Here is a 23,999-nt window from a genome sequence, read left to right as displayed (position 1 = left end):
TTTCAATTATCAGCTTCTACCAATTTAAGATATAGTTTTCTTCACCAGCATTTATACACCACCAGCAAACAGCATTTATATTTATTCTTCTTTTCAATATACCAATATCCAATTATTATAAGTTGATTTATACTAATCTCCAACCATAATATAATTTAATTTCTTCCAATATACCTTTTTTTATCTTCAATAATTATTTGTGTATAATTATAAATGTGCATTAAATTATATGCATAATTTTTAATCTTCATTTAACTCACTATATTAAACATTTTGACTATTTGTACTTGATTCACTGACTCCAACTAACTTTCATAATAAACTGCTTGACTTCTGACTAAAAACTTCCAAAACTTCTGAACAATTGACTTCACTAAGTAAATGTATCTATCTTCTAACTAACTTTCATGATAAAACTGCTAAAAACTGCCAAAAACTCTTCTGACTGCACTATCTACAACTTTTCTGACTAAAAACTTTCAAAAACTTCTGAACAATTGACTTCACTAAGTAAATGTATCTATCTTCTAACTAACTTTCATGATAAAACTGCTAAAAACTTCTAAAAACTGCCAAAAACTTTTTAAAAACTGCCCTCTTGAATCCAAATCACGGGTATTTATATCTTTTTGACATTCTAGAACCATCTCGTAAGAGATCATGTTCCAATTTGTTCTATTTAATACTTGTCTGAATTTTCTGGAACAAACCATTTCGCAAACATGGCCATCTCCGGAGATCCAGAGAATTCCATTCTTTTCTATTAATAATTTTGTTTACATTTAGGCTTTTCAGATCAGAATATATAATTAAATTAGTAACTTAACATTCTAATTTAATAAAATACACATTTCAAACAATATATTATTATAATCCACTTTATATTCGTAAATATTCTTAAACGTCACTTCAGAGTATAAATATCTGTCAAATTTCGAGAGTATTTTTGGTTGCCTAGGCACATGGCTCACTTAAATCTATCTACCACATTATAATTACTAAAATACAACTTTTTACACTTAATTATATGCTAATTTATTAAAAATACCCTCACATAAATATAATTTTATAAAATTCTCTAGTATATAACTTATTTAAATTAATCAAATATCTAATATTATGTAGTATATAACTTATAAATTATTTTCTATAAACCCCAATTGTCACAATATATATATATATATATATATATATATAAATATTTATATATATATATATATATATATATATATATATATATATATATATATATATATATATATATATATATATATAGCAAAAAATACGACCGTTGATTAAATTTAAAATATATTCAATGGTTGAATAGCAGAGGTTTTATCGGTCAATAATTGGCAAATAAAAGTCGTCAACTACTTTATTGATTTATTCGAATACGTTTCGCTTTTACTTTTAAAAGCATCATCAGTTCAAAAAACAGTTTGTAGGGTTTTTATATGTTATAAAAACTCTACGATAACTTAACATTAAAGATTAACTAAATGAGAGAAACGAAACAAAAAAATACAATAAAAACTGTAAGAACACTAGTTCATTTGATTTTAACCGATGGCTTCATTTGAATGTTGGTTTAAGCTCTTTCGAGGGTCAAACCACAGTCAAACCACACTCAACATTTAGTTGTGAATCTTTAATGTTAAGTTATCGTAGAGTTTTTATAACATACAAAAACCCTACAAATTGTTTTTTGAACTGATGATGCTTTTAAAAATAAAAGCGAAATATATGTATATATATATATATATATATATATATATATATATATATATATATATATATATATATATATATATATATATATATATATGCTCCGATAGATTGCCGCTGTCAGATAAATTAATATCACTAAGTTCTCGGGAAGAACCGCGTTGAGAATTTAATGCTCGACGTTTCGGCACCCATTTTGGAGTCCATTTTCAAGATGGATACGGTTCCATTCGAGTTCGGGGCTCAATCTGCCTACTCCCCTCACTAGTGACGTACCAGTATCGTGTTCTGTATAAATACCGTGCCGTCAAACGGCACTGAGGTCTCAATCTGCCTACTCCTCACTGTCGAGTGACTCTGAGTCACTCTGATAGAAAAATGGTATAGAATATATAAATGTAACAAAATTAAAGGTATGTCGGAAAATGGCCGATTGACACTAAAGGAAGGATTCGCCCAATTTGCATGCCTTTCAGGGACAGGTAAATAAGAGTAAATGTGTAAAACAAATATAAATGTATAAACTGATGAGAATATGAATAATCAAGTCACAAAGTTTCTCTAATGAATGTATGGGAGCCAGAAAATTATCAAAAGATACTTCTCAATGTATATTAGTTTAACTGTACTTATAAGTGCAGGGTAACATCGTCTACTATCACTTTGTGCCTGTAAATATTATTAAAGTTAAGGAGGGATTAAATTGGGTTGTGCATACTAGATGTATTATTAGTAGCTTTTTTTTTGATCTCGGAAACTGAACAATTCTTACATCAGTATAATATACTTTTGGAAGTATCTGTTGACACTTTCCTGGCGCACATACATTCAATAGAGCAACTTTCCGACCCTATACATTTGTTTAATGTCAACTGGCCATTCTCCGACATAGCTTGCTAGTCAATCGTTAATTTTGTTACATTTCTATATTCCCGTTTTGTTATAATATTCACACATTTTTATTGCATTGCTCAATTCCATTACCTTCATAGTTTCTACTTTTTGTTATCTTGGTGCACCAAAGTATATTTCATAGTTTGCTATATTGGTATACCAACAGCCTATTTACATTCAATACCACATTTCTTGTTACATTGTCGTAACCAGTGTGGTGCTTTTATTCAGTTTAAGACTCAGTTTTTTACTCATTTTTTTAGTTTCTTTAGTTCATCCTGTCTCTTTTGTCAGTTTGGAAGTTATAATAACAACCTTTTCTATTATTTTTTTTGTTTATTTCTCTTTGCATACATTGTAAGTTGTTTTTCTCTTTTCTTTATGGATATACTTATTTTGTTGTATAGATATTAATGAATATTTTAAACCTTCACCTATTTTATTATTTTTGTGTACATTTAACAAGTTTGATTTTAATATAAATTTGATAAATATACAATAATTTAGATAATATCATTTTTCACTCACATATATAAGTCAACATTGGTGCGATTTTAGATTAAATTACTTTGTTTGTCACATTTTTACTTAAAACTCTGAACCTAACTTAACTAAACTATTTTAAAAATATTTAACCTTTCGGTGCTGGCACTCAGTTTTAAAGCATAATTGCTCGCGTGGGGCTGGGAGTTCGCACGTACAAAACTTATTTAGTTACTTATTACTCAAAAGTTCTTTAAAGGGAAGGGGTAGTATAATACAAAATTAAAGATATTTATTTTACAATATTTTATTAAAAAGGAACAATTATTTATAATCAATAAACAAAAATAATTTTTTTTTATTTAGCTTTACGTGTCTCTACAGCGTAGGTCACTGACACAGGTACAATTTTATTACATTACATTACAAGAATATACAGTAACATTACAATTAATAAAGAAATACATTAAATATTGGTACAAATATTAATTATCAAATTCTAAACTACGTTTCTTCTTCTAAATATCCTGGTAAAGCTTGGTTTCATAGAGAAAATTAGTAAGGTTTTGGAATTGATCTGGCGAACTGAGAATATTTTGTAGGTTTTGACTCAAAAGATTATTTTTTCTTTCGTTGTTAAAGTGGGGACAGTCTACGAGAATATGTTTAACAAATAGAATATTACCACAGTGTGTGCATGTAGGTGGATCTTGGGAAGTCATTAAATGTTTATGAGTTAGTCTTGTATGGCCGATTCTAAGTAGGCGAATTAAGATTTTGTTTTGTCGTGTCATGGAAGGAAACTCAAGCTTTTTAACGCTGGAATGGATGTCACGAAGCTTGGAAGGGATTTTATTTTAGTGATCTTGCCAAGACATTCGGATGATATTTTTAAAATGCGACTGTAAATCTGTATGAAGTTGTATGTTTTCAGTCTCCATATTAGAAGACGAGGCTTGTTTTGCAAAGAGGTCGGCTAGTTCGTTACCTGGGATTCCTACATGAGAAGGAATCCAGATCATGGTTATGGATACTCCCATTGAGATTAAACTATCGAAAGAGTTTTGAATAGCTTGAACCAAAGGATGTACCGTGTACATACTTTTGAGAGAATAGATAGACGCTAAAGAGTCTGTACATATTGCTACTTTTTATATTTTGGAGATAATAAGTTTGTAGCTTGGAGAATAGAGACTAATTTAGCAGTATGTATGCAGCAGAAGAGCGTAAGATTACAAGATGTGATTAAATCGGTGTTTGAAGTTACAGCACATCCAACAGCTGTAGGGCTCTTAGAAGCATCTGTGTATAAAATTTGGTCAAATCTGTTGTTAGCAATTAATTCTTTAAAGGTTTGCCTTAGAAATTGTGGATTTGTCTAATGCTTATTATAATTAGTTAACGAGAGATTAAAATCTGCTATTGATTTATTCCAGGGAGGTTTAGGTGATATTAATATTGGAGTTGTGACTGAAAGATCGATATTAATCAGATGTGGTGAGAGATACTGTGGCATAGACTGAAGTTTAATAGGAGGAGGAGAGTTTAAAAGTACATTACTTAATAATTTATAATCTGGGTTTTCAGTATTAGCTGAGATTCGAGACGAATATTTTAAAAGGAGTTGCCGGCGACGTAGCCAGAGGGGAAGTTCATTAGCTTCTCTGTATAAACTCTCTGCAGGGCTCGACCTAAAGGCTCCAAGGCATATTCGGAGTGCAGTGTTGTGTACAGAATTAAGAAGTTTTAAATCTGATGGGCTAGCTGACATATAAATGAAACTGCAGTAGTCTATTTTAGAACGAATTTTTAGAACGAAAAATCAAATTGATAATAATATTATAATACATATTATAATAATAATGTAATATATTTTACAAATAAAATTGTCGCAATCTTGTCAATCACATGACCCAATCACTGTGTTAGTCCTAAAGCGAATAGCTTAAGGACTAACACATTCGCGACAAATATTAAATGATTAAACTTTTTGAATATTTATTAACATAGTTATGCATTCATGAATATAGCTTATCGATTAGGTAAATGAGTTATTAAATTCAACTAATTTTTAATAGCATACATTTTTTTTTATTTTTGATATTCTCATTTATGTTTATAACACTAGATTATAACTTTTATAATTTTTGTTTATGATATTTCAGATAAAATACAAAATTTATTAATACAAAATCTTTAAAAACATAAAATCTATAGTTCTTCTTTAAATATTTACAAAACAAAACATGCTAGATACATAAAATCCTAGGTACGAAAGAAGGGTTGTAATATTTTCTACAAAATACAATACTAATATATAGGATGCTATATTTAAAAAAATGCGAAAACTTTGTGTTTGACAGTAGTAATCACACTGTATATTGTATGACTCGATGTCAAAGATATTAAATGACCAAACATTTACATTCTTACTGTCTTGGAAACCTAATCAATAGCTCTCTAAATATTTCAAAATTTAATAACTTAAACCTTATACAAACTCTTATACAAATATATACACATGTACATTAAACTATAAATATAATATACGTATATATATATATATATATATATATATATTATATTATTATATTAAATTTTCAAAAAGGTGTATTCAAAAATGGTTATATTTATCCATTTAAAAAAAAACAAAACTTTAGTTCATTTCGTTGTTCTGAATGACCCTGCATAATCAAAAATAATTTTACATTGTAGACGTCTTTGATGTAATCAGTTTTGTTTTAAACATATTTTTATATACTCCATAAAATAGCCGTAATCAAAAAAAGCACACAGAAAGGTTTGGCGTATGTATACAACATAATGTATAATACATAAAGGTAAAGTGTAATGGCATGTCTCGCAAATAGGAAAACGAAAAATAGAATAAATATATCGATGGAAGGTAACTGTAAATACGTATTTCTGACTGTTTGGTTGTCATCAGTACGATGTATAAAATATGTTTATTTTGACATTTCGATTTCCACTTAGGAAATCGTTATTTTCGTTAGTTATACCAAATTTTCGATTTCCGAAATTTCCGAAGTGAAAATCGAAACGTCAAAATAAACGTACTTTAATTTCGAAGTTTTGTTAATTCGCAATAATAATAGTAAATATTGATAAAATTCTACAAGAAAATAGCTTCAGAGCTTATATTATATTTATATTAAAAGTTATAAAATTATAACTCTTAATATAAACGATAAATATTTATATCATTAAAAAAACTTCTAAAAATCGTCAAATTATTTTTTATGGTGACCATAATATTAAATTATTGTTCCATTTCTTTATTAGGCTCGGATTTGGTGAATCAGTTGAAAGGGAAAAAAATCCCGAGGATGAAGTTAACGAGTACCTGATGAAAGCTATTGATGCCAGAAGTATTGATAGATTAAGGACAGAACACTGTCGCACTTTATTACTTAATTTTAGAGATCCTGTAAAAGAGGCAAAGGTAATTAAATATATTTTTTTTTTAATTATATAATAATATATTATAATACCTCAGTAAATATTACTTATAAAAAGTTCCTACGCTCTTTTCTATTTGATGCTGTTGTATTCCGTATTAGATAAAGATTAGACTTCTGTGTAGTCTTTTATCGTTTTTTTTAACTTGCTGGCAGTGTAAAATATATTTTAAAATTTTTTAAAAACGATTTCCGGATTTTTTTTTCCTAAGTTAATAGCACTGGCAAAGCCAAAACCAGTCATGTTTTCACACAGTTTTATCATCCATTTCCATTGTTTATATTACATACATATTAATATTATATACCTACAAGACATGTTAAATTAGGATACAATATTTTTAGTGTGTTACTACCTAAATATTTTGGTTACTTATTTTCATTTTTATTGTTTTTTTTTTGATATCAGTATATATAACATTGTACCTTTTCTTTTGTTTTTATTGTTAATTTCTTTTTAATAATATTATCTTTTTATTGTTTAATATTATTCCTTTATTGGTTTGATATTTTTTTGGTTTTTTTTATATATTGTTTATTTCCGGATTGGAAATCAAAATGTCAATATAACTGTAAAATTGTAATTCCCATTATATTTAATTTCTCAATCCCATATAAAATAATATTTTACATTTATTAACGTACGATGAAAAAGCAGTTTTAGAACCGTTTTATAACTTGCTTTAACATTTCCTTTGTTTTAAAATTTATATTTTGTTTTTGTTAACTTTTCTCTAGTTCAGCTAATATGCTAAATTCCATTAAAACTCTCATTCTTTTTCATATTGAATAACTCTTTGTCATGTTAACCTGTTTTGTTATTTTTTTATACTGACCTTTGCATCCGGATATTACCTAATAGGTTTTTGTTTATGGTAGGTAGATCAGATAACATATTTTTTTTTAAACCATATTTCCATTGTTTATTAACATTAAGAGCTGAAAGTTAAACAAGTTGTAAAAAAAGATCTAAATTTATATAACTTAAATTTATAGCGTATGCAGTGAAGAAGTAAAAAGTTATAATCCCTTAAAATGACAGTACTTGTAAAATACCGCCACTGAAAAGTTGTGGGGAGAACTGTCCGCTGCAATATCTCAGCTTGTTTCTTGTTGTTGGTCATAGAAAATTTTGTTTTTTTTTTTTGAAAGTGTGTTTTTTCACCAGCTTTTGATTGAATCGTCTATATATAAGCGTATGGCATTAACAATATCGAAGGTATTAAAAAATTTTATTTGCTAATAAGTCAGCTCTTTTTCAAACTGTTTTCAAACAACAAATTTAATAAGATTTTTAAATTTTTTTAATAAACCTTATAAATGAAGCCTGATACAATCAATTGCGATTTATAAAATTCCTTTAAAGTGGCTGTTTGGGTAAGCAGATTTGTTTAAATAATCTCTCTCCGTGATAAACAAATTGAATAATTTATAAACTATTTGGTCAATCTATTTGAAATTTGGGATAGGTACTTTATTAATTCGTTAACTGCCACAATGTTAAGTGATTAAATTGCATTTGTTTGTACCAAAAACAAAGTTATTACCAGTTATAAATTACTACAAAAATTAGTATTTTTTATAATTATCTCGGTAAATTGTTTATGTATATTATTTTGAAAACCTTCAAAAGATAGAACTTTTTATTTTCTACATCGTTTATTTGAAATATTTTTCTTGAAAATGAATAATAAACTTTTTATAGGCATAAAACTATGTTTTTCACTTTTTATCAAGAACAAGTTCAGCTATATTTCTTCATGCATTTTTCATCAGCTACCCCTTATATACCTTTTTAAACCTTAAAATATCTGGATACAATTTTTTCAACCTTTTTTTTATTGACTGGTGTATATATATTTTAAATATAACTAATTAAATTAGACTCATAATAACCACCAGTCGACAATAACGATGGTGCAACAAAAAGGGATTCTATGTATTATACGAGTACAAGTCTACATCAATATTACATAAAGTGATCGATATTACAAATGAAAAGTATTTCGTACTTGTTTATTTTGTATTTTTTAGACTGTATATATAACTGCAACTTTGTTAGTTTTAAAAAGTGTTACGTTGGTTAGTTCAGTAAGAGACAATTAATTTACTATTACTAATTATAGTTTCTTTTTCAGTACCTACTCGAAAAGGACAGAATGCTCACTATGTATTTTTATTGTTCAACGTTCTGTTTCATTACAATATTACTAGTGCAATTAGTCATATTTAATAGGTAAGTGATTACTCTTAATTATTTAATAGGTAAGTGATACTCTTGTGTCCATGCCAATTTTTCCCCGGTGGTTTATTTTTTGATATTTCTATCTCCTGATTTATTAATTTAAGAAGTTTTGCAAGTTTTAATGCTTTAGTTTAGAGTATATTATAAAATTGAGAACATACTACAAAAAATGTATCATTAATTTTTATGGAACTATATATAGAAAAAGTATTCTTTTATTGGATATACAATGTCTATAGTACACAAAAAACATAAATTGTTATAAATCGTCGTTAGTAGTCGTCGTAACATCGTAATGTTCAGACGTGTGTCTTCATAGTTCGAACATATATTATTTTCTTTAAATATTTAAAAAAAGTTAATCATGTTTGTATTAATAAGTAAAAGTACCAGTTAATAATGTAAAATTTGAAAAAACTTTTTATTATTTATTAAATTATATTCACTAAACATCGATATTAATAACAACTGTTAATGACTGATCGTATTATATTCGAAACTCCTCAATGTCACTACTGCCACAAGATTATTCACCAGTTGAATATTTGTTTTTGTTGTTGAATGTGTTCCAGTATTTCCCACAGAAAGTACGCCCGTCCACCGGTAGCGTTTGCCGATGGTGATTCTCCGAAAAACATAGTGGTCTTGTGAAATTTGCCTGTAGAATCCACCTACCAAGATAATGACAACTGTACAGTTCGCCCAATTAATGCAATAGCTTACCTTTCTCTCGCCCCGACTACGTGTAACAGTAAAATCGAAGACTTAAGTACAACATTTCCTATATAAATCAATGCATTGATAGGTCCCTAGGCGAGAAGAGTATGCCCTGTTCTCCTAATGTCGATTTAATCTTAATTTTGCGTAAGGGCATTAAGGTAAATTGTATTGATGGATACTCTTCCTTTTGTGTCTGGCTAGATGACAGTAAGTCTAAGCAAAATAATGCACCATTGTCTTCTCATGCAGCAACTGTTGTGAGCTGTGTACAGGACGTTTAGAAATGATAATAAAAAAAGTGGAACCCATGTTTCTATATTTTTAAATTAAAAAAAATATATGAAACATTTCAAAAATCAAAATAACAAATTATGGTCAGTCTTGAAATTTTTTTTATCTAACGGCCACTCTCTCGCTAGGTACAGAAATGTACTGTTCTGCTGTGCCGGTATAAATCTAAAAAACTTTTTGTATTGCACTGTAATAAAATAGTCGAACTGAAATTACATAAAACCAACATTGTATTTATAACAAAGTATATTTATATGAAATTATGAAAATATATACAAATCTCAATTGATACTAAATTGAATTAATATATAAACTAAATAACATGTTTAAAAATAACAAGTTATATTAAAAAAGTGGAGCTTTTAGAATGTCAGAGCAAGACGCTTCTGCTGATTTGAGCTGATATGAATCGTGCAACTGATGTTTTAGTGCCATTAAACTTTGAAATAAGTAAATTCATTAGCACCGTCACCCATATTAAAGAAAAGTAGATGATTATCACACTCATCATATCCAAATTTGTTCGTTAAATAATTCTTACTCCCATTTAAAGGCAACATTTAGCTGATCTTCACCAGGAGCTCAAAATTGGGAAGAAAAATGAAGAACAATTTACAATAAAGTATATTAAAGATATACCTCGTATTGTTCCGATTGCTTAAAATAAACGGGCACGCGAAGAAAAAAATTCTCCAATACGTGAATCTGGCCCCAAAATTATTAAAAGACTTTGACAAAACAATTAATATCACATTCTGGAACTGTCAGGGTTTCAACAACTTGCATGAAATGTGTAACGAAATTGGGAATGTTAGTATTTTATGTATTACAGAAACTTGGCTCGCTCATCCTCTGGAAATTACCTTGGGTTATTTTTCGTCTCATCGTATAATTCAAAAGCAGGCTACTGAAGAAAAATCAATTGGAAGAGCAAGTCTGGGACAAAAACTCATATTTAATTGAAAAGTCACAATGGTAGATTTTCTGTCTTGTTAATCTTTTAACACACCAATTTAATAATATGCAATGTATATTTAAAGCCTAGTTTGGATTTCAGCACTATTCTCCAGATATTTCTATTGTATTTAACTGATGTTACCGAAAAATATAATGACATACCTGTAATCATTGGTGTTCATGAATTAACTCACTTATTTCAGATCGCGATTCTTTGCCTAGCGAACTATTCGAAAATACTAATTGTTCGATATAAGATCCAGCCGTGACAAGATTTTAAATACAAGAGGCAGAACTCTCTCTCTGACTTTATGGATATAAACGGTTTTTGTGTAATAAACGGGAGAGCTATTTCAAGATCTCCCGATCGGTTCAATTTTGGTATTCTCTAGGGAAAGTGTAATTGATTTGATTTAAATAAACAGCCTTTACTAGAATGTTTTAGACGATTTACAAGTTCATATAATCCCTTCTTCTTCTAATCAGTTTCGAGTAACCTGCAAGCTCAAATATTATTTTGTCGAGGTTCCTATTGTAAATCATAATAATACTAATAAATCATACGTTTTAAAACTTCTGGAGAAACAATATAATGTCTTATAACATACAAATGTTGAATTCCCCTAGAGTTACATGTACACCCAATATGGGCGTTGTTTACAGTAATTTTCTTGACGTAAAAACGAAACTGTCACTAAATTGAAACTTCATATTTGTAAAACTAAAATAGTAATATTAGTAATAACTGAATACTGTTGTTTTCGGTTATTACTAAGGCTTAGTTTGACCATGAATGTATCAACTTAAAAAAATTGTGAAAGAAAGATTAAAAATCTGCAAACAAAATTCTTTTTCCTCAGAGTATTTTAACTCTCTTCTTTTCCAAAAAAGAATACAAAAATTTACCGAAGAGAAAGAAAAAACTGCATGATCGAGAAATTATGACAAAGCTTTCTAACTGCAGGGACGCTAAAACGTTTTGGATCACGTTCAAAAGGATACGCGAGAATTAACGTTATATCGAAATATCGGTTGATTTATGGGAACAATTTTTCAGATATTCTCAACAAATGATTATTAGAGAAAATACATCTTTTTTTGATGCGAGTAACTCCTATTTCGACAGTATACACAGTTCTTAACAGCTGCAAATGCAAGAAATCTCATGATTTTGACGGGGTCCCTTATGAGTTCTTAAAACATCTGCCTAACAAGTGAATCTTATATGTTACTTTACTTTTTAATAAAATATTTGAGGAAAAGCAAGTTCGTTTATCCTGGGGTAATATACCTAATCACAAAAATGATACATAAAAAATTACCAAAGAAAGACCCTAAATAATTACCGGGCGTTACGTTAAGAAGTTGTGTATTTAAAATGTTTATGCACATTTTATATAACCATCTCATGCCATGGTGCGAGCAATATGTTTCCAGAATGTCAGTCAGGATTTCGGCCGAATATAGGCTGTACTAACAATTTCGAACACTTCGAAAACGTAATGTTTTTGCCATATTTGTTGATTTTTAATGTGCATTTGATAAAGTTAACCACTTTTTACTCTGACATAATTTGTACAGTTGTGGAGACAGGTCATGTGGTTCAGAGTAGAATTTTTTCGCGAATACCACTACACGTGTCAGAACTAATGTCACTTACATATTGCCATTTTTTTTTAATCAGAAGGTCTCCAGGAAGAAGTATTTAGCCCTCTTTTATTGTCAATGTTTCTGTCTGATATAGAGTAGTACTTTAAAGACAAAGGCTGTCGCGGTATCCCTATAGATGGAAATACTGAACTATTAATGTTGTTGTATGCAGATAACATTGTTATCCTCGCTGACTCGGAAATAGAGGTCAGAAAATATGTTGCATGGTTATGCTTACTTCAATAAACTAGAAGAACACACAGAAAACTAAAATTATGCGTTTTTCCAAGCAGGGACATACCTAAGTATGCAGGTTCAGAATTTTGGTATAAGAATTATACAATCGATATGACTAATAAGTTCACCTACCTTGGTATTTATTTCGAGAAATGGAAGTCTCAATAACGTCAAAATCCGTCAAAATCCGTCAAATCAAGTAAAATCCGTTCTTGGAACTCCATAGTTCTTCTTTTGGAATCCCTAGTTTTAAGTATTGCTGCTAATTGTATACCAGTTTGGAGACTCCGGTATTATGACGTTGTGGAAAAAATCCAAATCCAGTTTTAAAAAAAAAAAAATACTTTTACCTTTGAACATACCAGACTTTGTTGTTAGATTAGAAACTGGCCGTGTCAAAATTGTATAATTTAAATGGTGCTTGACCTGGTTACTAAAAATTCTAAAAATAATTAATAATCGACTACCCAAGATTTACTTTCTACGTCAATGTGCGCTTACTAATCTCGTAGAAAAATATAATTGGGCTCTAAATATTTATGTATTGCATTTATAAATTATATCCTTTAAAAGTAAATTATACAAAGAATTAATTTTTTATTTGAAAATCAAATCTATACGTGTAATTTTTCTTGAATTATGCTTATTATTGTACAATTACTTTTGTTGACGGAAAACATTACAAATATAATTTAAACAAAAATAATTATTATAAACTTTGTATAATTATAAATGAAAATAGTAAAGTTAAGTATGTAAATTGTATTATGTTAATTCTATTTACAGATTAATTTCATAATTTTTAAGTATAAATATACAAAGTTTCTAACAATTAATTTATGTAAAATATATTTGTAATTGTAATTTGGTTTTTGGGAGAAAGTAATTGTAAAAATAATAAGCATAACTCAAGACAAAATAACAAGTATTGATTTGAGTTTCAAAAAGGAAACTAATTTTTGTAAAATTTATTGTTCAAAAGATATTATTTTTAACTATAAGACATAAAAAAAATAATTGACAAAGTCAATTCAGTTTTTAAAATTAATTTGAACTATTAAGGAAAGATATATAACTGTTGTATAATTTAATCAACACAGGACAAGAAATGGTAGCTTTTGCACTATCTGTTAGTTTTTTGCTTGCTCTCTTATCTACTTTATGACATAGTAGAATAAAAGTCTTCGTGTCCTGTCGTCGTACAGCCAATCTGAAAAGAATTATAATAGAAAATTTTACTACTATTTTTATGTTATTTTCATCTATAGCGTCAGCAACTTAGTTAGTGTATCATCTGAACTACAAGCTTTCCTAATTTTTGCATTTTTTATAACATGTTCTACCTCCGATGTCATAATTTCTGGGCCGTCAGTACAATTTTGGTAGGATTCAATAATATTATTTCTGTCATCTTCAAACAACTCTGATATATACAGTTGCTATTCTCTGGTTGTTTTCTTCTCATTTTCATAGAGCTTTTCGACTTCATCGTCATATTTCTTTTATCTGCAGTCGTTGCATACATTTGCAATATATTGGTTTTAATCGGTTGAGTATTAATTTTGAGTTTATTTAATCCAAGACTGGTACGAAGTTGGTCACATATTTACTTAGTTCTGATGTTACTAATATACCTACACAATTTTTGTGATGAATTGCGTCTGTGCTGTTACCGGAATAATATAATACACTATCGTCCTTTTCACAAGTTCTTGACTCTGACCATCTTACTTTGCTGATTCCAAGTAGATCTATTTGTATTCTTTTTTTTATTGAATTGCATTTTCAAGTTTTCAAGTATATTTTCAAATTGAATTTTCTTCTTTCTAGAATTTCTTTACGAGGTTTTCGCATGTTTACGATCTGGGGCCTCTTAGTATATATATATGTTTCTTCTCTTCTGCCGAATTTTGGCCTCCGCTTTCTATGATTAGTAACGGTTTTTAATTGATGTGTCAATTCTATGTTGATGTTTCTAAGGGGTTGCATATGAGTCTTTAATGCAGTAGTTCCTCTTGGCTTTCTGTAGTCATATCCCGTTGACCACTTGTTCATTCATTCTCCTTTGGCGATTTCTTAACCCCAGAACAAAAGAGTTTCCTACCGTCTATCAACTCATCAGCCCGAAGCCGTTGGTTTCGTTGGTAAGCGGGGGATTGCTTCTACCGGCAATTACACATTGATATTGAAAAGGAAAAAATATAAGAATAAAAATGAACAACAATACAAAAACGTAAATAAAACAGAAAAAACTAAAACATCAAAGAATCAAAGGAATTGTGGCTAATAAAAAATGTACAGGAAAATTAAAAAAAGATCTAAAATATACAAAAAAAGTGGTAGTGTAAACGTAATGGGCAAAAACAACAAAATGAGAATTGAAAATGCAGAGAAAATAAACAGATGGGAAGAGTATATAAAAAAGCTATCTAAAGATGATGAAAGAACAGAGAAAATAGAACCAAGACGTAGAAATGGACATACAATTATCAATAGGGAAATTGAAAAAGTAAACGTATAAATAATGATAAAGCTATAGGACCGGATAAAATATATACAGAAATCTTAAGACTACTTAACCGAGAATCGCATTGATATACTAGTAGAATTACTCAATGAGATTTACTATACCGGAGAAATTCAGAAGGAATGGCTAATATCTGAGTTTATCCCAATACCCAAAAAACTTAACGCTACGAAATGTGAAAAATATAGATTGATCAGCTTAATAAACCATATTTTAAAAATCTTCTTGCGAGTGATACATGAATGTGTCTACAAAAAACTAGACGATAGAATAGCAGAAAACCCTTAGACCAAATACAACACAGTAAGCTTGCAAACATATTACGGAACACAGAAATGGATGATTAGGATGTGAAAATCATTACAATTTTATACCAATATTAGAAAGCCATAATACGAGTAGACCAATAAAAATCTAAAGAGATGTCTATAAGAAGAGGAGTACGACCCTTGAAAATATTAATGAAGGCATGGCAATTAACGGAACACTAATCAATAATCTCAGATATTCAGACCAAATTTTGGTTTATCGCGCTACGTAGTTCTGCAAGAGGTATGGAATGGCTTTAAACACAAAAGAAACCAAATCATGATCGTCATTACGATCAAGATTAAAGACGAAACAATCTACGTTAAAGGAAAAGCTTTATATCGCTGTCCTTTAATATGGAGTTAAAGCCAGGAAAATTATGGACACAACTAAAAACAGACTTACCAGCTTGAGATGTGGTGTTATCTAAGAATGTGGAAAATATCATGGACACAACACATAACATACACGAAAACAGTAAGAAAGATGAAAAACGAAAAAGAAATACTTAACACTATGAAAGATAGAAAAATGGGCTACTATGATCACATACTAAGAAAGAAAAATATAAGTTAATGGAATTGGTTATACAAGGGAAAGTGGAATGAGAAAGGGGACCGAGGAGACGACGCACGTCCTGGTTAAAAAATGTAAAGCAGAGGAGAGGTAAAACAACAATAGAATCGCTTCCTTCAATTTCATACATCCAATCCTAATTATACTGTATGCATCTCCATCTACTCCCCCATTACTCTATAATACCGATCCTAAATACTTAAAACTATTACTTTTCACAATTATTTTAATATCCAAATATATCATTATATTTGTACTAACTCCATTTTTAAATGAACATTCCAAATACTCTGTTTTTGTCCTACTAAGTTTTAAGCCTTTTTGCTCAGAAATTGTCTCAACTGTTCCAGTTTGTGTTTAAGGTCGCTTTCGCTATTTCCTACTAACACTACATGATCAGCATACGTTAAGCACCACGAAATATTACCCTATAGTTTTGCTATTATTTGATCCAGATCTAATGAAAATGAATAAAGACTAAGCACCGAGCCTTGGCGCAATCCTACTTTCACATGAAATTTATCAGCCTCTCTCACACCTGTCCTGACACTAGTTGCTTCTGCCTCATACATGTCCTTACAATCTTTATATATTTACCGGTAACTTCTTTCTTATTGAGTGCCCACCTAATTATATCCCGAGGAACTCTATCATATGCCTTCTCAAGATCAATAGGTACCATATTTGAGTTTGTTTTTTTATTCCGTTATTTTGCTATCAACGGTCTGATAATAATCATTGCGTCTGTTATTGATCTGCCTTGCATAAAGCCAAACTAATTATCAGATATTTGGATTTCTTCACGTCTCCGTCTGTAAATGACTCTCTCCCATATTTTTACAGTGTGACTAATTAGTTTTATGTCTTGTAGTTTGTACGTTGTAGTTTTTACATCTCCCTTGTTTTTTAGACAGGTACTAATACACTGCTTCTCCATTCGTCTGGCATTTATGCAACTTCCATAATTTAAACTTCCTGAATCAATTTCTGTAAGAAATGTAATAGTTAATTAAGAAAAGTAATATTTAATCTGTATCAGTGCTTGTGTTTGTAGTGTGTCGTGGACCAGTGTATAGACAGTGATCGGGGCTATTTCAATCAAGAACTTGCGCTAAAACTTTGGCTAGATATTAACTTAGTTGTAGTAACATTCAATTATTAAATTACGTATTGTTTGAGCTGCTTGTGTTCTTATTTTTCCAGGCCAGTGGGTGGTCCTTCGGATTGGAAGTAATTACAAGACTTAGTACGCTCTAAATGGTAGCAATATCGCCATCCTAATTTGTTGAATAAATGTCCGTTTAATTCTACCACTTCCCGTACTCGAATCGATATCAATAAAGTGTTATGAATCATTTCAGCATATCCCTGCTTCACCAGACACTTGGGCTAATACAAATTCAAACTTGGATAGTCCGAAAACGAATGTCTCCTAAAACGTGACCACTGCAGTGGTTAGCGTATAGAGGTGCCACCTGCTTTGTTCAGTTTTAGTAGATATGGACAGTATACGGGACAGTGGACGGTAAGTTTAACGAATTTGTCCTCCTAGGCCATATATTTGGCCACTTAATTCAACAAAGCGATAGCAGCTTTTACTAAAAGATTTAATCTTTACACATTTCGTATAGCCCAGAGGATAGAAAACGATATTAATAAATCGTTTTCTTTCTTGGCCGCCAACACAAGTGGCACCTCTGTAAGCTAACTACTCCAGTGGTCAAGTTTTAGGAGACATTCGTTGGACTTTCCGAAATTTAATTTGTATTACCCCAAGTGTCTGATCAACCAGGGATATGCCGTAATGATTCATAACACTTTATTGATACTGATTCGAGCACGGGAAGTTTATGGAATTTGTCCTCCTAGGCCATATTAATTCAACAAAGCGATAGCAGCTTTTGTTAAAAGATTTAACCTTTTATATTCATATATATATATATATATATATATATATATATATATATATATATATATATATATAGATATATATATATATATATATATATATATATATAGATATATATATATATATATATATATATGTATATATATATATATATATATATATATATATATATATATATATATATCTATATATATATATATATATATATATATATATATATATATATATATATATGTATATATATATATATATATATATATTTATATATATATATATATATATATATATATATATATATATATATATATATATATATATATATATATATTGTCATACTTTTTCTTTCCCAACCAAAGAAAAATAAAGAAAAATATCCATCGGAATAAAATTTTAAGATAACATTATAAACAAAAATGTATATAGTAATTTAAGATAAGATTTAGTGTAGATAAGAATAGAAATTTTTCCGTTTCAAACAAAATTATCAAAAAAACCTTTGTTTAGAATTAGAAGACATTTTACCTGTCTTAGTTAATCTTTTCATTGTTTGTATAGTCGAGTATTAAATGACCATATTCTAATCTTTTTAAATATGTATAAATTGTGTATTGACACAACCAATTTTAAAGCAAGCTATTTAGTTTTTCTCTGAAACCGAAATTAGGCTTTTCCAAAATCATGGTAAACACAATTTGAGCTTTTGATTGGACGGTCGTTTTTAAATGGGAATTTGTGAGCCGATCAGGAGACCGGAGGAGTTAGTTATATTTTGGTCATCGAAAGGAAACAGTCGTTTGTCTCAAGATAGGGTGTGGTTCGTGAGTTTGGATACCGGCGTAACGAAAAGAAGTGAATAGTTTGCAGAAGGAGATAATAAGTAGATTAAAAGAGGGCCTTGTATCTACCGTGGGCATTTTATAAAGTATATGTGAAAGTATTCTTACGGCATCAAGTTGACAAAAGGAGGTCCTGATGTCATAAATAAGTAGCTGAGTTTGGAGAAGTGAATCAGGTGTTTTTTGTGTAGTCTGCAAAAGGTTTGCAGAGACGTTAAGAAGGAGCCGAGGTGCCAAAGAGGAGAGATCACATCGTTGAGGAGACTGGACTTTTCTGGGTATGTTCCAACATACAACTCAAGAAGAAAATAAGATGTAAGTGTTTGTACAATTGAATTTTATATCTGTGAAGGATCGGTTTGACATCATGGTCATTAGCATTCAAATTTAAGAACTGAGGTTTTGTTAGGCTAATCAAAAGTTTAAAGTTTTGTTGTTTCTTGTTTCAAGTAAAGAAAATTTTAAGTAAAATTGGTTTTCACGTAATATAAATGTATGTAGCTTTATAATCTTATTATTATAAAAATTTGATTTATTTTCTTGTATGCTGATTGATAAGATAACGACAGAATTTAATAATTGTTTTATTTGTTCATATAAAATAAAGAAACGTAAATCTTTGTAATATAATATATTTGTATTCTTATCCTTTCTTCTCCAACCCGATAAAAGACAACTAGAAAATCTTTTGAATCCATCGAACACAGGTAATATAAGGATTATTTTACTTTTGATAACAAATAAGTTATAATTCTTTTTTATTGGCTCAATAAACTAAGATTAAAGTCAAAATAAACAATCATAATAATATATATATATTTCTATATAATATATATATATATATATATATATATATATATATATATATATATATATATATATATATATATATATATATATATATATATATATACTTTATAACTGTTTTGGATGGGTTGGAGTCAATAAAAGGGCTATTGGTTAACTATTTTTTATCTCGAGCGTTCAATTGTTTTTACAATTATTATCAAGAGCTGCTAAAAAAGACAAAATATCTTACAAAGTTGAACTAGAAAAAAAAACAATTTTTGTTAACTCACCAAATAAAATTAGTTTAGTAAATAAAAACTGCTGCTAATACATCTTAAAAATAATTAATATAAAAATGTCCTAATCTAATAAATGCTTCTCTGAAATTTTTAGTATAATTTTGAAAACATTTTTTTAATACAAAAACAATTGAATTTATAAATAAGTTAAAATAGCAACCAATTACAAATAAGCCTCAATGTCATAAATGCCAACTTAAAATTTTTATTTTTGACAATTATATTGCCAAAAATAAAATTTTGTTTAAAAATTCATTTTTGTTTAATAACAAAAAAGAAGAAGATTTATTCATCATTGATAGATGTCTGAAAAAATGTAACAGATATATGGAAAATTAAATCAAAATGTGACATTTTACAAGTTTTATACATAAATTATGAAGAAAGAATATAACTAATTATAAATTTTGCTTAGATTGTGAATTTCTGATATTTTGTTTAAGTTATTATCACGTTTGCTAATACAATCCCTTTTCCAAAAAAGTCCTTTTGAATTTATTACTTTATAATTTAATGTTATCAAAATACAATAATTTTATTACTGGATACAACTGAAAAAATGTTCTTTTCACTGATGAGATTAGAATCCTATTATGAAAGCCAGATGGTCGAAACCACGTCTACAGAAGAGTTGGAGAGCGATTTGCCATCTGAAATTTCGCCCAGATCGTTAGTTTTGGAGGTGGTGGCATAATGCTTTAGAAAGGTATTAGTTGGGAGGTACGCATTGCACTTGTGGGTATATCCTGCAAGATTATGTTTTGCCATATGTTGGTTCTATTTGGGCCCAAATATCAGAAGACATTTAAATTTTATAAACTGTTATCTACAAATAGGTATAATTTCTTGTATTCAATAGGTTAATTTGTTAAATTTTTTTATTTAAAATAACAAAATGTCATATACCAGTGAGATTTACCTTTAGTGATAAGTTGAAACTCTCGATAATATCGAGATAATATTCTCGATAACTTAAATAAAACAGATCTAATAGTGTCAAAATAGTCGCTATTACTTTTTTCATTAATTTGTTTTTTATACTAATTCTCGTGAATAAAATATATAATTATTATATTATTTTTATATTTTTTGTTATTTTGTCAGATAAGGAAACTACAAATAATTTTTATTTATTTATTTATAAATAAGTTATTTGATGACATTAATGATATATAGCGAAAATTAAATAAAAAATATATACTTTATTATTATTTACAATATCTTTTCAGGCACGATACTGCGTTGTTCTATTCAATTCCTATAATATTTCTACTAGTATTGATTCCCTTGTTAGTGTACATGGACAACATTAAAAAACGGGTAAGTGATAATAATCAAACTGGTTGATGTTTTACATTTAGGATAGTTTTATTTTAGAGAGGATTCTCTACATTATTCTTTGTATCAAGGACAATCCACAAAAATAGAAATGTTGCTCAAATTTTTTGTTTCGTAATGGCTGCCTGTATATATGGTTTGGTTATGTTTCAAGCGGTAAGTATACTATTTTTTTAACTTGTGTGATAGTAAGAAATCTACCTCACAAGTGTCAATTCTATTCGTAAATCTAAATTTACACTAGCTATTATGTAAAAGGTTACCAAAACTGTTATGTAATATTTGTGACGAAACAATTTTGGGGAAACACTGTCTCCGATATCAAAGCTTTAGTTTGAAAAACATTTGGCCTTATTTCTTAACTAACAAAACGATTATTGTTTAATTTTATTATACATGTCTGTTGTAAGTTTCTTTATGTCTATAAGAATATATTAGTTCGTTCAAAATAGCATCAGGAACAAGTAGGATAACTTCAAGGTCTATAAATTATATACATGCATACAGATATATATATATATATATATATATATATATATATATATATATATATATATATATATATATATACATATATATATATATATATATATATATATATATATATATATATATATATATATATATATATATATATATATATATATATATATATATATAGTAGATGTGACAGGTTCGTTCTGGAGCGGAAGTGACGTCACACGTCGATCGTCAAGCGTACGTATCCTCATGGGTCAAGGCCACGCCCCCCTCGTGACGTAGGAACGTGCCTAGGGTCTCGAGGCCACGCCCCTCGACCAATGGTGACGTAGGTACGCCCCTTGTCTATAGGCCACGCCTCTCGACCAATGGTGACGTAGGTACGCCCACACGTAAACGCCTGACCAATGGTGACATAGGAACGCCCCCACTCGTGACCTTAGAAGATATACTCGACCAATGGTGGCATAGGAACGCCCCCCTCGTGACGTAAGAACATATCGTCGACCAATGATGCACAGAAACGTCCCACTAGTGACGTTAGAAGATATCCTCGACCAATGGTGGCATAGGAACGTCCCCTTGTGACGTAAGAACATATCGTCGACCTATGGTGACACAGAAACGCCCCACTCGTGACGTAACAACATATCCTCGACCAATGGTGGCATAGGAACGTCCTCTCGTGACGTAAGAACATATCGTCGACCAATGGTGACACAGAAACGCCCCACTCGTGACGTTAGAGCATATCCTCGACCAATGGTTGCATAGGAACGTCCCCTCGTGACCATAGAACATATTCTCGACCAATGGCGGCACAAAAACGCCCCCACTCGTGACGTAACAACATATCCTCAACCAATGGTGGCATAGGAACGTCCCCTCGTGACGTAAGAACATATCGTAGACCAATGGTGACACAGAAACGCCCCCAAGTAAACGCCTGACCAATGGTGGCATAGAAACGTCCCCTCGTGACGTTAGACCATATCCTCGACCAATGGTGATACAGAAACGCAACACTTGTAACGTTAAAACGTATCTTCGACCAATGGTGACACAAAAAAACCCTACTCGTGATGTCAGAACGTTTCTATGTCCAATAGCGGCATCATGACATCGAATTGAGTTCATCCTCGTATCTCACCGATCAATGGTGACATAGGAACGCCCCCAATGGGAAAGTGTGCATCGACGTCCAATGAGAACGACGTACATCAATGGCGGAGGCTATTTCCCCACTAGGAGTAGAGCTGTGCCCCCCTCCCCCCCATTCCCCCAATAATAACGAAGATACGCCTCGACAAACACCAATGGCGACAGCCGAAAAGAAGACGAATTGACAGTCGAAAAAAAGAAGACGAATTAACGTTGACAGACAAAGAGAAGAAGTGTGTAATTTTTAATTAACCTCGTATATATTTTATAGACGATGATTAACGTAAGAACTTTTAAATTTTCTCAATTTATATTTTACGAGTAATTTTTAATCAAACTCGTATATATTTTATCCACAACGAATAGTGTAATAGCAAAAATTCGTTTATTTTTCAATTTATATTTTACTAGTAATTTGCGAGTAACTTCGTATATATAATTAAACTTATAAATCTTTATAAATATTCTAACTAGCGGATGTGCATTTCCTTTTAACATTTCTCACACGGTCGCCGAAAACACGTGCAACAATTTTTTCAAGAATCAGCTTGTTAGTTATAGAATCACCAGACGTAATATGATGCGAAATACTGCTAACGAGAACGTTACCGGATGTCACTGCATTCCTTTTTAACATTGTCTCACGATTCAGCGTTTTCACATGCGACAATATCCGGTGCACATGTGTACAGACAAGATTTGGCTTGCAATTCTCGATAATTTCCAGTCGAGTTACGTCATACCAGCCTGACAATCAAGGTGATATTAACCAATTTAAATATTTCAACACCAAAAATGCTATCCTGGACGGAGGAACGGACTTAGTTTTATGGTTTCATAGAAACGTAGTCGATAAATTAATGACCAAGCTATCAGAATTTGAAGAAACGGGATCAGGGTGGGCTTTGAAAAAAATAGTTTCTTTAGAAGTCAATATAAATAAATATGAAGTGGGAAATGGAGCTTCGTCGTTTATTAGACTACCAGAACCAATCCAAAAGAAGCACGCATGTATCAATATCAAAAACGATGATGAAGCATGCTTTTTGTGGAGTATAGTTTCAGCGATTTATCCAGCTAAATGCAGTTCAGAT

General features: G+C 29.8%; 1 protein-coding gene across 3 annotated transcripts in view; it reads left to right on the top strand.

Moving 5' to 3' along the window:
* Positions 1–23,999, top strand: part of LOC140451697 (adenylate cyclase type 6) — a 3,083,308-nt gene that overhangs the window by 2,655,257 nt on the left and 404,052 nt on the right. For all 3 annotated transcript variants that reach the window (XM_072545540.1, XM_072545547.1, XM_072545553.1), the window contains 4 exons: positions 6,406–6,565; positions 8,720–8,817; positions 21,156–21,246; positions 21,304–21,420. In XM_072545540.1, the coding sequence (XP_072401641.1) occupies positions 6,406–6,565; positions 8,720–8,817; positions 21,156–21,246; positions 21,304–21,420 (466 nt within the window). The remainder of the gene's footprint in view (positions 1–6,405; positions 6,566–8,719; positions 8,818–21,155; positions 21,247–21,303; positions 21,421–23,999) is intronic.

This window comes from Diabrotica undecimpunctata, chromosome 1 (genome assembly GCF_040954645.1).
Source record: "Diabrotica undecimpunctata isolate CICGRU chromosome 1, icDiaUnde3, whole genome shotgun sequence".
In the NCBI taxonomy this organism is placed as follows: domain Eukaryota; kingdom Metazoa; phylum Arthropoda; class Insecta; order Coleoptera; family Chrysomelidae; genus Diabrotica; species Diabrotica undecimpunctata.
The sequence above is the reverse complement of the archived record's forward strand: the minus strand, read 5'-3'. Positions and strand labels throughout refer to the sequence as shown.